General features: G+C 39.0%; 1 protein-coding gene across 2 annotated transcripts in view; it reads right to left on the bottom strand.

Annotated features, from left to right (window-relative positions):
• Positions 1-17,438, bottom strand: part of MRPS27 (mitochondrial ribosomal protein S27) — a 40,213-nt gene that overhangs the window by 6,861 nt on the left and 15,914 nt on the right. For both annotated transcript variants that reach the window (XM_048932116.1, XM_048932117.1), the window contains exons 5-8: positions 5,321-5,435; positions 4,703-4,781; positions 3,391-3,506; positions 1,112-1,214 (exon numbers count right to left, since the gene is read on the bottom strand). In XM_048932116.1, coding sequence (XP_048788073.1) covers positions 1,112-1,214; positions 3,391-3,506; positions 4,703-4,781; positions 5,321-5,435 — 413 coding nt within the window. The remainder of the gene's footprint in view (positions 1-1,111; positions 1,215-3,390; positions 3,507-4,702; positions 4,782-5,320; positions 5,436-17,438) is intronic.

Here is a 17,438-nt window from a genome sequence, read left to right as displayed (position 1 = left end):
TTAAAATAGCTAAGGTGCTTTAGGCCACTCTGTGCCTGAAGACGTCTTTCACTCTTTCAGAGGTTGGTTCCACTAGTGCTGGCAAGACTGTGAAATATGTGACATAACAGTAAATAGCTTTTGATCTACTGAATGTGAAAGTCATGGAACAAGTACTACTGCTCACAAACACTGAAATGCACATCTACAGACGTTGCTCAATCAATCTATATGGCACAAAACCAAATGCCACTTAATAGCAGCTCCGTGGAATATCAGATTTCCAATTAATTTTCATATTTTTCCCCCTTTTGGCTAAAAATGTGGTCTTCATTTTACAGTCACGATAAATCATAATCAGCAACCTAACTTTGTCACTACGTATTGTATTTTGAGGTCATATTTTAAGAACATGTACACTTATTATCATCCTGAATGAATTCTAGAATAAAATTTAATTCTGTAATGGAACAAATGCATAATCACACATTCTAAACTAATTTACTACTTTCAATCAAATAATCATTTTGCAGAGGACATACGCTGTCTGGACTATACTCCCGTGAAGGAAATTCAATAATCGCTTATTTCTTCTTCCCCATCCCACATCCTCCTTCCCACCTATCCTGGATGTACTATCTGTCCTTCAAACAGTACTGCATATCATTAGCAGTGAAGGTTCCTTAAAAGATAGGGGATAAAGGTGGTACCATCTGCTATTCACAACAGAAACACCAGTGTTGTGGTGAGTACTAATACTTTATTTAAATATTCTAAACATAGTGTCTTTCAGGTTGTGGCCTCCAAACGCGTTGGGATTTAAGCATTATTTTAAGCTCATGATTTGAAGTAGAAAAAAAGCTCATTCTTCATAACTGTCAAATTGTTCTGTGGAACTCTTTTTTTGGGGGGGTTATTTGGAAAATACATTGTTCCCTAAGCAAAACAACCTTACTCCTCTCTAAGATTACCTTCCTTCATTTGGTCTTAACTCTGAAATTGTTCCTCCCATGATTTCTACATTTTTTTCCTCAGTCTTTTCATCAATTACATTTTAGTTAAGCACAGACACCAGTTCAATTCATCCAACTAATAAAAGGATAAATATGACTGCAAAGGAGGCAAGACTTACCAAGAAATGCATAACCATACAACTGGGAGCTAAATCCCACAGTACTTGTTTGCTTTAGACCCGTCAGCAATAGTGATGCGCCAAGATTTCTCTCCTCTTCCCACTGCAAACAGTAAACTAAGATGTAAACTAAGCATGCGTTCCTTGACAAACACAAACAAAAAAGTTGCAGCAGCAACCACTTGGCCTTAATTACATCTTACTAATAAAGTACAGAATCATGCAACAAATTCAGTGTTCAGTTATAGTACTCATATCCAAAACAACAGTACATTTACGCAAAGAACATCTTCTAAACAAAAATAAAATGCATGGAGTCAACATTCTGAAGTTAGTCAGTGTGTTCACATAGGGTTAAGAATTATATTGATTTACATTGGTCAAACTCTGCCTCTGTCCTGTATGTCCTCACATTTGCTTCAGTCTGATACTGCTTAAAACAAAAATTACATGCCTTCTATATTGGAAAAGTCCTTTCTTTTAAGTGTGTGGTAAGATTCACGCTCTGCTAGAATAGAAAATGCTCAGAGAAGAATATGCTGCTAGCAGCTGCTTCAAATCCTAGTGACAGATCAGACCAAATATGGCTAGAGCCCCAATCAGTAAGTATATTAAAGCCACAAGGGAGGTGTGAATTTTATTCTGAAAAATTCCCTGCACTCCACTGACTCTTAAAAAGCACAAGGGTTTGACCTGGCTTAATGCAAGAAGGTGTCTTTTTGGGATATGGCATTTTTGGTGTCTCCATTCAAGTGCACATGAACTTACATACATATATCCAACAAAAAATACCATTATCTGACAACCATGAAATGCATTTGTCTAACCTAGGCAAGAGATACAAGGGGATAGTTCTGTTTCCTGCTGAATTCAGTATTTCTGCTGAATGTTACAGGAAGAGCAAATGAAACCAAAAGAGAACTTTAAAGGTCTAGATTCTTTTGGGAGCTAGTGTGTTTGGCTTCAAGGGCTGGAGAAACTGGGAGAACTTAATACCTTTGCCACTGAACATGGCAATCATACTGATTGTTTTCAACAATCAAGCAAGAAATTTTCTGGTGAGAGCTAAGACCAATGTTTCAGCAGCGCCTACAGCAGCAATAAAATAAAATAAAATTACTACAAATAAATACTGAGGACCAACATAGTCAGATTGCCTATGATACAGTACAAGTTTAACAAAACATTCTGCCAGTCTGCTGATCCCTAAACTACAGCCAATGCTCTGTCTGCAACAGGACACTGGCTGACCTTTCTTGCACCTTGGAAAGAAGGAATGGGGATTTTCACAAGCAGCTACTTTCTACTCTCCGCACTTTTGCCTAAATTAGCCACAGAAAACTGGTACTGAGCATTATGAAGTCTTGACTGGTACTCCCTATGTTGTATACCTATAAAAATATGGCTTATAATGCTGTCCTTGGATGGAGTTATTTCAAAATACATACTAAATAGGTCACAGCTGTAAAAATAAGCTTGCTTTTTAAAAAGTGTTACATGTCCACACCACCACTGCTTGTAAGTTCAGCTTTCAAAAATACCACATGTATTGAAGAGTGCCTCTCTGCAGTGAGGCACAAAGACAGACAAACATAATAGGAAAATGCTTCTCACATACAAGTGATCGAGTATACTTGTCTCCTAGGGAATGGAGGAGATAAGAGTGAACAGGGCAAACACACACCTGTTTCCAGTAGTGAAAACTAAAATTACAACCCAACTGATTAAAATCTTACAAATACATTTTAATAAGACACATAGAGGCTTCAAATACTTTTCTTATGGATGATGGTAATAGGCTTTTGAAGACTTATGCCAAAATACAGGAGAAGTAACTGCCTAAAATGATAGAAGAACCCTTTTTGGTAAAGTTCTAATGAAATGTTTTGTTACCAAGCTCCAATGGTGAGCAACACTCACCTGAACAGTGTCCTAAATAACAGTTTTTTTGTTAAATGACAGAGCCCTCTTTGAACTGAAGTGAAATGTCACTTCATAACCTTACAGTGATCATATACCACCTCTGAAAATCCTGACATGCCTTCAGAGAAAGAAACAACAAAAAGGGATGACGTGTGATTTGCTGGTTTTCCTTTTGTTTTTTTTTTTTTTCTTTCTTTCTTTTATAGTTGTCAAAATTATAAAGAAAACTTGCAAGCATTTTATTTTTTACAAAAACTTAAAGGAAAGTTTTCATTCAGAACAGAACACCTAGCTGACTGCAATACAACATGTAGAAACAGAAGCTCCATGTATCATTTTGAGTGTGGTCAGCTTACCGTATATTCAGACTTGGTTGCTAGGTACTGGTATAAAACATAGAGAGAAAGAAGCTGTGTCGAGAACTCATCAAAACTTTCTTGCAGCATGATCTCTGTAACTACTGATAGAGCATCTGTGGAGGAAATAAACACACGTTAAGTGGAAAATTACACAGCTCCTTCTTCTGCATCCATTAACGTTCCCCGATGTTTTACTGCTGTAGTGTTTTTTGAAGTGGTTAGGAAGAAAGTTTAAGATTTCCTATGACTAACAGTAGAGAATTAGTCTTATCCACTTGGGTTGTTCTAACATGTCATGAGAAGGAGAAAGCTCAATCAAGTGGATTACGTGGAAGACAACAAGTAGCTTTCTAAACACATCTTAACCCATTGCTCTCAGACTCTGATTGCTTCTTTGCTCAGCCCTTCAATCATTAACTTCTTTTTTTTAACCTTCAAAATACTTATTTTTTCCTGTATTTAAACTAAAGACTGGCTTAAATTCATTGCTTTCAAGGTGACTGGAGTGCACAGCAGAGAATAAATACTGTCACAGACCACCCACAGCATTCACTGTATTCAGCAAACAGTGCTCTCAAGGAGCTGCTCAGGGAGTTCCAGTGATATTCCCTCTCATGAAGGTCTGAAGGCTTTGAGCCCGTCAGAGAAAAAAAAATATGGATAGAAAAAAGGGGAATTCATAGGATAGGGGCCTCTCAAAATAAAATATGTATTAACTTCCCACTTAGCAAAACCTCAAGACAAAAGCTTCAGGTAAGTCTTTCAACAATTCTGTTTTCCTTCTCAGTTGTTTGGTTTGCAAAAGGTTTATTGCGAAGAAAGATCATTGCCAGTCTATAGTGCAAAAAAAATCTGCAGTGAAATGAAAACCTTAAATATTTGTCATCAAAGATGAGAGGATTATTCTTCTCAGCATTTTCTCCAGCAACAAACAAGTCTAGACAAATAGCTCATTTTAGATGCATAGCTTTTTGAATAGTTTACAAGTGGACAATGTTGTTGAATTTTCACTAGCACCTTCTAACAGAATATTAACATGTAAATTGGAATTCTAAAAAAAGTGGAAGAAGATGGCTTACATTTTGAATAGCATTAATGGTCACAGAAACACTGTGAATTGCATGTTTCAAAATCATACAATGAAAGAGATCCAACCTAAGTGATATATAAATATGCAGAAGAGTAGTTTAGATAAGGAAAGTGTGTTTTCAATGTGAAAAATATGGCTATAATATTTTAATACATAGGAAGGCTCTGCATATTTAAGAGCATACAACTGAGGATGAAGAGCTGGTATCTATTTTCTTACCCTCATATTTCTTCTGTTTTATAAAACAATCCAACAAAATATTAAATGTAAAATTATCTGGGAAAATTCCATACTGGACCTGAAGAGAAGAAAAAAAAAAATCAGTGAGAAAATCTGCTGTTCAAATCTTTCAAAGCAGAGCTCTGCAGGTATCAGAAGGACCAAGACCATGGAGTTGCACACTGGTGCAGTATGACAGTCAGGCAATACAAGAAGCTTATTAACATGGCTCCTGTGATGTAGGCCTACTACTTTTCAGTCTACTGGGTTTGTTTTAGCATTTTGTCAGGGCCTTTGGGACTAAGAAAGGCACTGCCTACCAGGGCTTTTATGTTTTTATGTTCTATTCAGTGTGCTTTAAACGCCAGCACTACTTAAAACCAAAAAGCTCGAAGAGAAAAAAGAGGACAGAAAAGCTGTGAAAAGTTTTTGCTGAAACTAAAGTTTGACTCAAGTTTCAGCTACTCAAGTCAAACTTTAGTTTTTGTTTTGACAATTACATATCTGAACTTAAAACAACAGTATTCATAACAGGCCGTAATAGGAATTCCAGGTAGGGCACAACTGTCTCAAAATGTTGATCAAATATAGTTATGCTTTTTCCTTGTAAAATCTTACCTTGTTTTTTAATGTGTATAAGGCTTTGTCTTGTGCACCATGTTTTAAGCATTGTCTGATCCAACTGTGAATGGTCCAATCTCTCAAGTACCAGCAATTTGGACTATGCCGAAACCTAAAGGGTGATAAACACTCCAGGTGACAATTGATTTGCTAAATCAGAATCACAGGAAAAAAAAAATCTGTAATCACAGAATCGCAAGGGTTGGAAAGAACCTCAAAAGATCACTGAGCCAAACTGCACTGCTAAAACAAGCACTCTACAATAGGTTGCACAGGTAGGAGTCCAGATGGGTCTTGAATATGTCCATAGAAGGAGACTCCACAACATCTCTGGGCAACCTGTTCCAGTGCTCCATCACCCTTACCTTAAAGTAGTTCTTCTTCCGCATGTCAGTACGGAACTTCCTGTGTTCAAGTTTTAGGCCATTACTCTTTGTCCTATTGCTATGCACCACTGAGAAGAGCATGGGCTCATCCATTTGCCTGCCACCTCCCTTTAGATGTTTATAAACATTTATCCGATCCCCTCTCCGTTTTTGTTTCCCCAGGCTGACAAACCCAGTGTTTCCTCATATGATAGGAAGCCTAGGCCCTTTATCGTTTTTCTTGATGGACTCCTAGGAGATCCCTATCTTTTTTGAACTGGATAGTCCAGAACAGTAGATTAAATGTGGCCTCATCAGGGCAGAGTAGGTGTGAGGATCACTTCCCTCGACCTGCTGGCCACGCTCTTTTTAATGCACTCCAGGATACCACTGGTCTTCTTGGCCACAAAGGAACACTGCTGGCTCATGGCCAATTGGTTGTTCACAAATCAATAATCAATAGATTGTGTTTCAATACTTCAGCCCTTCATGGACCCAAATATTAATCTTCCTGTATTTAACTTTGCAGCCAAACAATGCTCTTCCAAGAATTCTAGTTAGTCCTTTAAGTAAAAGAACCAATACGCTGATATACTTCAGTAGTTTGTTTGAAGGGAGAATCTGATCTCTTCACAAATGCAAGATACTTCAAATTTCTCACTTTCCAGAAAGTCTAATTCTTTTCCTCTGAGGAATACGACAAAATAATGGCTTGGTGTATTTATGATGGCGACTAAAATTGCTATCAACATTGTTGTACTTTTTAGCACTGTCCTTCTGATTGTATAACACTGTGTTATTAATCTCTTCTAAACACAGCGCTCCTCCACAACTGACAACATTAGCAAGTATCAGAATTACATCAAAACACTGCTGCCTTTGAACCTCCAGAATCTGTGCATCTGATATCTCCAAACACTTAACTCATACCTCACTTCAGTCACTCAAGAATTCACTGCACCTCTGCCTCCTCAGACTTCATTTGTATTTAGAAATGCTTAATCAGAGATGCATGCCTCAAGCACAAGGAAATTACTGGATATTCTTCCCCTACCCCTCTGCATCAGCTGCGCTAGCATTGCTCCTCATGGACTTATTTTAATCAGTTCTGAGAAACCTTGTGCAACGGATTCAGCAGTGTTCACAGGCAACTCAGTCCAATCCTTAACTTTAAGTTCAGCCACTTTTGTTTCATCCTCACTTAGCGATATATGACTTACTTCGTGACTGGAAAAGTATCGACTAAAAACATATAAAGCTTTATCTCCGACAAAGTCTCAAAAAGCAATTACGAATCCAGCAGTAGGAGCTGCTGCCTTGATCCCATGCTGAACCATGCTGACCTCAGTGTCAAGAGGTACACATAACTTTTCTCAATTCAAATCCAACGCATGAAAATCAGACTTGGTCCCCAGCGCAGAAGTGGTGCCACTTTCTGTAGTAAACATCAGTGACTGAGCTAGGCTCATGTGCAGATGCTTGCAGCCTCAAGCCAAGCTGCAGCACTATTTAGAGGCAGGGTTGGCTCTTCCATCTGAATGAGCATCCTTTCCAGAACATTTATCAGATTAACATGGCCACCAACTCTCTTTTTCCCCCCCACTGAATCTCTGCATATTGTATCTCATGGCTAAGGGCTACACAGATTGCCAAGTCTGGAAAAGCATTCCCGTTATAGAGTCTACAGCATCCAAAAGACTTCAGTGCCAAAAGCAGAGCTAAACAACTACACAAAGTCTAAATATACTACTTCTTCAGTGGCACATGAAATCTCTCTTGTCAATGCAAATTTAATAGAAAAAGTCTGCTTTGAATATTAAATTATGAACATCCATTTTGTTGCTCTAATTGCTTTCCATTTTCTTCCCTCTGGAATTCAAACACTGGGCAAGCAAGAATATGTATCTGATTTCATTGAAGATCTGTTTCAATAATGCTTACAGGAAGCATCAATTACAGGAATTTGGATTTAATCATACATTGATGAAACAATTATCTAATTGCTACACTGTTCCACCAGCCATTTAAGATGGGTCAGAGCACAACACTAGCACCCAGCAACAAAGCTGTCTGCATCTTTTGAAGCTGCTTTATTAAATGGTTAATATTGTTACAAAAGTGGAAACAACAATCCTACAAATATATAACGCTGACATTCTCAAAGACTTTGATATAAACTTTATCATCTTTCCTACAAATGTGTTACAGAGGGAAGTAAACAGTAAAAGAAAATGAAGGTTTTAAAGGGTTTAAGCATTCACCTTTAAGCCAGTGCATATTTACTCTCAAGTATGTTTATACTCAAGCATCCCACACTGAGAAAGAGCACTCCAGGAACCTCATACACCTTGGGAATGCTATAGCCTACTGTAATGGAGAAGGGCTTGTAGGTTCCCAATCACACTTGGTCAGTAAAAGGTCAAACAAGAACGTGGTGAAATCTATGAAATGTGATGAAACTGATCACAGAATCATAGAAAGGCTTGGGTTGGAAGGGATCCCAAGGATCATCAAGTCCCAACTCTCCAAGAGATCCTCAGTCATGACAAGTTTCTGGAATCAATATGCACAAAATTCAGGCACACATTGAAAGAACTCTCTAAAAAAGCCTCGATATAGGCTTTGAAGGCCTGGGGGCATGTGCGTGGACACATTTATATGCATACACACAATCATAGGCCCTATGAGTCATAATTTTTATATGTTGCTATTAATATCCATAATTTTGGATTCTGCCTCTGCTGTGTTGGGTACCACACAAACAGGAAACTCAAGGAGATTCCAAGACAAAGTATTTTCTAGTTAATCCTAATTATCATTACAAAACAGTTACACGGGAATGAAGAAAAGGAAGCTAAAAAATGTCAACAAGTATCAATATGCATGCATAAAAAAATTCCTCAGGATTAGACACTTTCATTAACCTACAATGTTGTAGGAGAACTGGAAGTTAAAGAGAAATAAGCATGCTGAAATCCTTAATTGTTTCAATCCATACAATGCTGAGATAAGCTCTGTCTCTGTTCTGTAAGATGAGAAGAGAAACCAAGAGGATCTGTTTTTACATACGACCCAAGCAAACTAAACAAACATAGCAGACATTTTTATTTCAAATGGAACAGTGGAAGAACGAGATTGCTGGTCATTTTGAGTCTTCCTCCTTCTCCACAAGACACAGAAAAGGATGTAATTACACAAGGAAATGTGTTTGGAGATGAAAGGACAAAAGGAAGTTAAACAGAGGATTCAGAGTGAATTAAACAAAGGAAGCCTCCAGCAATTGCTGTGTGTTTAATGGATAGACTAGGAGGTTATCTTGCAAATGTCTGCTGCTGAAACTCATTTTTCTGAGAACTAATAAAAACATGGGAAGAACAAGGCTCTTATAACGTATTCAGAAAAGGCAAGGAGAAACATCCATAAGGCTATTAGGGGAGCTCACTGTTGGTACACCTCCTTATCACTGACCTGAGAACATCTTGTCCCACAGAGAATGAGAAGAATAATATCTGTAAGACAAGCAGTTACCAAAATGTCAAAATCACTGCACATTTAATAGCACATGGTGCAATGGTACTAGAATTCTCCTTTTATTTGAAAATAGTTGAAGTGATCCAGTACAGAAACTACTTTTTATTGTGTGATGATGATTATTATGTAGAAGAGATACTATGAGTATACAGTACAAGGAAACCAGAGTATTTTTAGTCAAGCAAGTGCACACTCTCTCTTGCTGACAAACTGACCTATCAGGCTAAGAATGCATTCCTAGTTTAGTAACACTCTGCACAAGGTCCCAATGCTAATTATTTACAGCAGTGCTGAAGTGCTCGTAATGTGTTAAAGAAACTGCACAATGGTAAAGTTTATCAGGAGTGTCTTATAAAGTACATTACTAACTCAGCAAACATTGGTGTTCTCCCAAAACAGAAATGCTCCCTATCAGTTCTTTCTTCCTTTTAAATGGTCTTTCAGATTTGTTTGGTGCCATCAAGTGGTCATACAGTCTAGTGCCGCTTTCACATACCTACCATTTTCAAGAGAAATAATACAGCAAAAATGAAAGTAAAGTGAAGCAGTAAGATGCCACACTGCACCCTTTTCCCTACATTTGTTGCAAGATGTTTTGGGACAGCCACAAATGAGGAATATTGTGAAGGAAAATCTGCTGGGTTACAGGGCAGCTTCTGCAGAAGTATACTATCAGGAACAGCTCAACTGTATGGAGATAAAGCTAGCTCGGCAGATTCTTTGCTAAACAGACTCCTTTTTGCACTCTATGGCTTTCCTGAGGGTGGATCAACTGCTGGTTGCCAGCCAGAGGCTGCCCTTGTGCAAATCGTAATGTTTCTTTTTCTCCCATCTGTGAAACAGAGCTTCTATTTGTCTAATATGCCTGACCTAACAAGAAAGTATTTTGTTGTGACCTAAACTTGCTGTGCACTCAACAATATGATCTCTTAGGCTTGCAGATCTCTTAAAGACTTTCTAAACTTCACCTGCACTTTGCTGTGCTATTTTTAATTTCCATATATGTAGGTTGCTCCAAAATCAATACCTCATATTTGTTTTCATGGAAACTACAATCGAGACAAGAGCACAGAACTCTGTTTGACAGAGCAAATTCTCAGCTACAAAATGCTATTTTTCAACAAAGGCATTGCCCTTACCTATGCATTTTCACTACTGATGAACAAGAGCCTACATGCTGAGCTCATCAAAAATCTGCACCAGTGGAGGTGATCCACTGGCGCCAGAGCTGAAATGTACCACTCTCTGCCTCACTGTGCTCACATGCACTGGACTCCTGAAACAACAGTGCGTGACATTTTTTCCACATGGAGAAATTCAATGGCACATCTTTTCTTCATACACACCTCCATGTCAAAAGCCATTTTGTCACACTGCCCCTCTGCTGCTATATCACAGAGCAACAACACGTAATAGAATATTTCAGGGAAAGTTCAACCTCTACTGCCATACAAGGAACAGCCATCTATAACATTGTCAGCCAACACAGAAGCCATTACTTCTGGAGCAGACCTCATATAAAACAACATCCCTAAATAAAATCTCCTGTACATAATGCTTTCTTATGTGTTAGAGATTCCTAAACTGTCTTCTGCCATATTGCAAAGTACAGAAATTAAAACAAAAGGACACTAAGTACTCTCATTCTTTCATCATTTCTAATACAGACCACTGAAATGATCTATCTGCTTTCCTTGGAGTTTAAACCCCAAAGTTTCATGTACTGTTAGAACACTAGTAGGTTCTGCTCCTACTTCTAGGAAGGAGCCCAGCTTGTGACTGCAGTAAATCTGTTCCATCTAGTTTTCAGATCTCTCTTATTTCTTTAAGAATTAGAGAGAAGTAGAAGCTTGCATGTTCACTTGCTTTAACTCAGAGAGTGCAGATTTCTTCTCATCCCCTTGTAATTCTAAGAAGCCTGAAAGTAAAATGTAAGGAGACTTCAAATGAAAAAAAATATCCTAAGAAATATCTCTGAGAATCAGGAGAAAGCTCTCTCAGTGGAATCATTCCAAAGACACTTCACATTTTACACAAGTCATACGATGCTGTGAAGTTCTTTGGCAATGCCATGGTTTTTACTTCACAGGCACATTTTTTAAGCTACACTGCATAATGATCAAACAGATTCCATGCAGGCTTAGCTTGGAAACTGGAAGGCTAAGGAAATGTCACCCAGAAGTCTCCCTTTGTGATTTCAAGTCACGGGCCCTGGGAAAAATTCTCTGCATTTTAAATGGCACCAGAGCATTGCTCACGTGTCAGTGTAAAAGAAAAAAAATTCCACCCATACATGAAAGAAACTACTGTTCCATTTCTTTTTTGCCTGCTTCTGGGTCTAAAACTTTCTTTGCATACATCATTTTACAAATTTCATATAGCCATATAAATCCGATACGAAACACCTCGTACATTAACTGTTAACTCAAGTGAAAGCAGAGGAAACACTTCTGTGGTGAAATTAAAAGAACTCAAATAGTATACATAATAAATTTATTTTTATACAGATGATGATTTTTATACAGATGATGTCTGTGTACTTTCAGAAAGCATATGGATGCTTTCTAATGAAAGAAGTAAGAGGAGAGGTTAAAAAAAGTAGATAAGACAGCTATAATAGGGAATAGTCTAGTGCTCTGTATTCTTATACAGGAATCAGCATGCAAACTCCCTAAAAAAAGCCTAGCATTTGTTTCAATTTTTATTGACTGCCTCCAGACTTGATTGCCTCAACTAAAAAAAATAATTCCTCTAAATTTGGCTTGCTCTACCTACATATGAATGCATTTCTTGTAGTATTTTTTTTTACTCAGGAGATACACAGAGCTCTAACACTATCAATTAATGCAACCTCAAAACAGGCCTCATTTCAGACACTGAGAAATGATGGTACAGAAGCACATTCTAAGATTAAGTCTAAACAGGAGACTCCCAAGAATGTAAGCAACATGTAGTCTTTCTTTCCAGCTACACACATTCATCTTTTATTTCTACTTATCCCAGTGCTACAGTCTCATTTTTTTTCTTAACCCTTGAACCACATGAACTGGGAAGTGAGATGTTTTTAGTGGCAGTTCATACTACACAGTCCCTTAGGCATTTTCAGGACCTTGTTATGGTAATCAACCTTTCCTAACAACTGAAAAGATTGAATTCACCTCTCAGTAACACCAAGGTACCTATTTATAACACTGCACAAAACCACCTTTCTGCAAAGAAAGCTCAGCTTTTCCTTCTCAGCTCTGCAGTCTTTTTAATATCGTCTGTCATACACAGCAATCAACTACGTGTTGGCCAGGATTTTGTGCTTCCTTTACCAACCTAACTACATTTTCTGACAGTCAGTTCTTAGAGTTGCTTAATGAAACAGCAAGCTCACTTTCTGACAGAAAATGCATTTCTGCCTATTCTTATAAATCTCTGGCAGTACATCACTAAAAAATCATCTTCCTCTTAGTAGATTTAAGGCTCTCTTGTAAGTAAACAACAGTGAACAACATTAATACACTAAATACAAAAAAAATCAAATAGTCACAAACCCTAGTTATATGTTATAAATTTCACTAAAATGTTTGAATGGAGGAGCAGCTTTCTGCAGCACAAAAGAAAGGCTCTACTCTCTTTCAGTCTTAGAGAGTAAAGGGGTCCAAGAAGGCTGGTCACTCTTCAAGAAGGAAGTCTTAAAGGCGCAGGAGCAGGCTGTACCCCTAAGCCACAAAATGAGCTGGCAGGGAAGAAGACCGGCATGGATGAACACGGAGCTACTCTTGAGGCTCCGGGAGAAAAAGAGAACCTAACTCCTGTGGAAGAAGGGATGGGCGATTCAGAAAGATAAGCTGTTAAGATGTGTAGAGAGAAAATCTGAAAGGCAAAAGCCCAGCTTGAACTCAACTAGGCCACTGGGGTAAAAAGGAACAAGAAACTCTTTTACAAATACATCAACAGAAAGAGGAGGACTAAGGAGAATCTTCATTCTTTACTGGATGAGGCTAGGAATGTGACCACTGAGGATAAGGAAAAGGCAGAGGTTCTGAATGCCTTCTTTATGTCTGTCTTTAAAGGTCAGACCAGTTATCCTCAGGGTACTCCACTCTCTGACCTGGTAGTCTTGGCTGGGGAGCAGACTAAACCCCCCACAATTCAGGAGGATGCAGCCAGAGACCTACTACTCCAACTGGACTGTCACAAGTCCATGGGGCCAGCTGAGATTCACCCAAGAGCGCTGAGGGAAGTGGTGGAAGACATAGCTGAGCCCCTTGCCGTTATCTATCAACGTTCCTTGTTGACTGGTGAGGTCCCAGAAGACTGGAGGCTTGCCAATGTGACAAGAAGGGTTGTAAGGAGGATCTGGGAACTACAGGCCTGTAAGCCTTGGTGCCAGGGAAGATTATGGAGCAGACTGTCCTGAGGGAGATCACATGGCATGTGCGGGATGACCGGGGGAATCAGGCCTTGCCAGCATGGGTTCATGAAGGGCAGCTCCTGCTTGACCAAACTGATCTCCTGTAATCTAGTGACCTGACTGGTAGCGGAGGGAAAGGCTGTTGACACAGTCTACCTAGACTTCAGCAAAACTTTTGACACTGTATCCCACAGCATTCTCCTACAGAAGCTGGCAGCCCATGGCTTGGACAGGTACACTCTCGGCTGGTAAGGAACTGGCTGGAGGGACAGGCCCAGAGAGTGGCACTGAATGAAGCTAACTGCAGCTGGTGACCGCTGGAGCCTGTCCTCTTCAGTAACTTTATTAATGACCTGGATGAGGGCATTGAGTGCACCCTCAGTAAGTCTGCAGATGACACCAAGTTGGCAGGAAGTGTTGATATGCCTGGGTGTAGCGAGGCCATACAAAGGGATCTGGACAGGCTGGATCGCTGGGCTGAAGGCAGTGGGATGAGGTCCAACAAGGCCATATGCTGGGTCCTGCACTTTAGCCACAATAACCCTAGAGGAGTTCAAGGAACGTTTGGACATTGTGTTGAGGGATATGGTTTACTATGAACTATAGGTGATAGGTGGATGGTTGGACTGGATGATCGCGTAGGTCTTTTCCAACCTTGGTGTTTCTGTGATTCTGTGATACTTGCACGTAATTTTAGAGAAGAACCACTCAAAATGCAACAGATCCAGAGCTTGCAGCAAAGTCTGAAGCTACTTATTGAGATTCCTGCCTCTGAAATGTACCTGAATTTACTGTCCTGCCCTCCACTGACAGTCAATGTAACAACTGCAGTAACAACTCTTCCACCAGGCCACAACAGGCTGTTATGAATCCCTCTAAAGGAGAGGGGAAAACTCCTTCAGACATCTTTATCAGCCTTGCTTGCACTGAATTCCTCTAAACTTCATAGAGTGCTTCAGCCCTCTCTATAGCTGTTGTAGCCAGTTCTCCTTCCGCATTTAGCAAAGAGGATACACTCTCATTGGCCTGTCTCTTCTAACCTGTGTACCTGTAGAATTCCTTCCCACTGTTTTTAACATCAATTGCCAAATACAGTACATCAATGCCTTGGCATTCCTAATCCCACCTCTGCATGTCCAGGCAACATCCTAGTGTCCTTTCAGGGTGACACATCCTTTTTTCCATTGCTGGTACATGCCCTTCTTTTCCCTCGGTTCACCTAGTTAGACTGAATAAAGGGATAATTTTCTCCATTGCAAAATGAAAACAGCAGTGAAAGTGGAGAGATCAGAATTGGATAAGTATTATTTAAAGAGGATGAGCAAAAAGTTGACTCTGGGATTAAAGACAGCTTTATACACACACTCAGTCTTGGAAAAAGATATTACTCAGAAACATGTAAACCTGCGTGCAAATCCATGCACTTTCAGCTGGTCAAGCTGCACAGTAATGACCCCAAAATAAAAAACAAAAACATCCTTGTTCATTTTTCAGCAAGAGAAGTCGTATTTGTTATACCTACGTTTACAGCTGATACAACAGGAGTTTCTACCACTTGCGTTTCTGTATATCCTCCAGTTCTGAAGATGAAAGAATGCTTTCATCATTGACTGCTTAACAATCCTTGAACTACATTCTCGGACAAATCCTTACCTGGTCCAAAGAAACAAACTGCTCACCCAGCTGATCTAAGCTTCAGACAGCTGGGTACCTGGCATACAAAGCGTACGCACAGGAATCATGAACAAGGCTAAAGTTGGGAGGCAAGGACCACAGCTCTATCACATTTCAATAATGCATATCACAGTGCACCAAAAGACTTGTTAATGGATGAGAAAGGAAAATAAATGCTGTAAGAAAGCACCCACGCAGTTATTCCCAAAGTGAGTAACATCATTTTTAACAGTTCCTCAAGCTTTCAAACTAGCATAAATAGTGAGACAGCTGAAAAACCTGGAGATATGCTAGAGTCTTAGCAAATAAGGTAAGCAGTATAATGCTAAGGAGGTAAAATGAGCTGAAAGAACAGCTTGGGACTTCTATTAAGCATTAACATTGCCATCTCCAGTCACATCAGTCACTCCCCCTCCAAGAAAAAAAAGAGCACAGAAGGGATTATTCTGTCCGTGAACTGGAGATGCACCAAGAAAAGGACAGAGATGTAAACTAGGGTAGTCAGGACCCTGCCAGAAGGAAAACTGAAGGTAGCTGAGCAGAGTGACGGGAGTCCTTGGTACAGAGACATTGAAAATGCAACAGTCCTCATTCCAGCAGGCAGTATAGATATATTAGTTGGAGCGTGAAGCTTTAAAAATAGCTCACTATTAAAGTAGTCTTTTTAAAAAAACAAAAAACCCTCTATTCTGTTCTTTCACCTGGTTAGTAGGCATGTTACATTCAGAAATTTGCACAGAGAAAGAAACAGACAGAAAGGGAGAAACAACCTCAGAAATCACCCCCAGAAAATGTTAAGCTACGACCTTTGCTTATCAGTACCTCTATTCAATTACAGCAAAGAACTGCTGTGTAGTTCTGTTCACAACACAAGCTTCTTTCCCCCTCAGGAAGTAAAACAGTTCTATACAGACAGGACTGTATGTGTTCCATAAGTAAGCAATAATGCAAGATGGATAAGTGTACCTACCTCTTATTTTTTTTTTTTGTCCTGCACATTTTGGACATTCTAGGTAAGACGGAAGCATTAAGAAAAAAAAACGATTCATCGAAATCAAGCAACATTAAGTTGTGAAAATCCTTTATTACTGTGGCCAACAAGAGATCTATAACCTGAGGGATATAATCAGGTAATTTTTAAAACAACTTAGTAACTGATTGTTCACCAAACATCTTCAGACCTACTAAAGCGCAAACATCCATCTGAATAAATTAAAACAGTCATACTCCCAACTATTCTGCACCAGAGAAAAAAGCATGCTTGAAATAGGTATCTCCCTGACAAGTGATTTTGATTTTGTTACAATCATTTTGTCCATGACTGGATGTAACAGAACAAAAAAACATCATATCAATGTGTGATGCACCCTTTACCAAGGTCCTTTTTAGAAATTTTTCCGATTTCTAAAAGCATTTACATTCCAGAACCTGCATTACTTTCCACTATTGTTTGCTACGTACTGTGCAACACACAGAAATACACAGAAATTAACAGAGCACAACACAATAAACATTATTTTGGAGCATTCAATTGATCCAACTGCCCAGGAAAGTATAGAACACTCTTCTTTACCACTAGGAAGTCTAATAAGATGCCTGATCAGAGTGTGCTCATCTTAAATGCTATTTGGAACCTAACAGGCTTGTAGACAATGATTCATTTAAAATTCAGATCACGTGGGTTTTTCCTTGTACTGAATTAAAAAGAAGGGAAGCTCTCATTGAAAAGTGCATGCAAACCTTCTATTTCAACTGTGACCTAATGCAGGAAAAAAGATTATAGTGCCTTTGTCCTTCTCCCCACTAGTTTACACCACAAAACCTCTACATGATTTGTCACCATTCAACAGCACTCAAAATCTTCTTAGAAAAAGATGGTGCAGAGAGAAATTCTCATGCAGAAGAATATTAGAGAGATGTTTTGGTTCCATCTCTGCTTCCCTGCATCCTCCAATAGATGGTATGAAATCAACAATGTCACCAAATAGCTTGCATGTTTGTTATCAGCATGTACATGAGACTGCTGGATAATTTTTCTTCGAAGACTGAAATATTACAAGGTAAAGGGAAAAAAAAGAAGACAAATAAATAAATCCCCTTCCCTGCTAATCTATACTGTAATGTGATCTGGATACTTCACACA

The sequence above is a fragment of the Lagopus muta genome, chromosome Z (assembly GCF_023343835.1).
Source record: "Lagopus muta isolate bLagMut1 chromosome Z, bLagMut1 primary, whole genome shotgun sequence".
In the NCBI taxonomy this organism is placed as follows: domain Eukaryota; kingdom Metazoa; phylum Chordata; class Aves; order Galliformes; family Phasianidae; genus Lagopus; species Lagopus muta.
The sequence above is the reverse complement of the archived record's forward strand: the minus strand, read 5'-3'. Positions and strand labels throughout refer to the sequence as shown.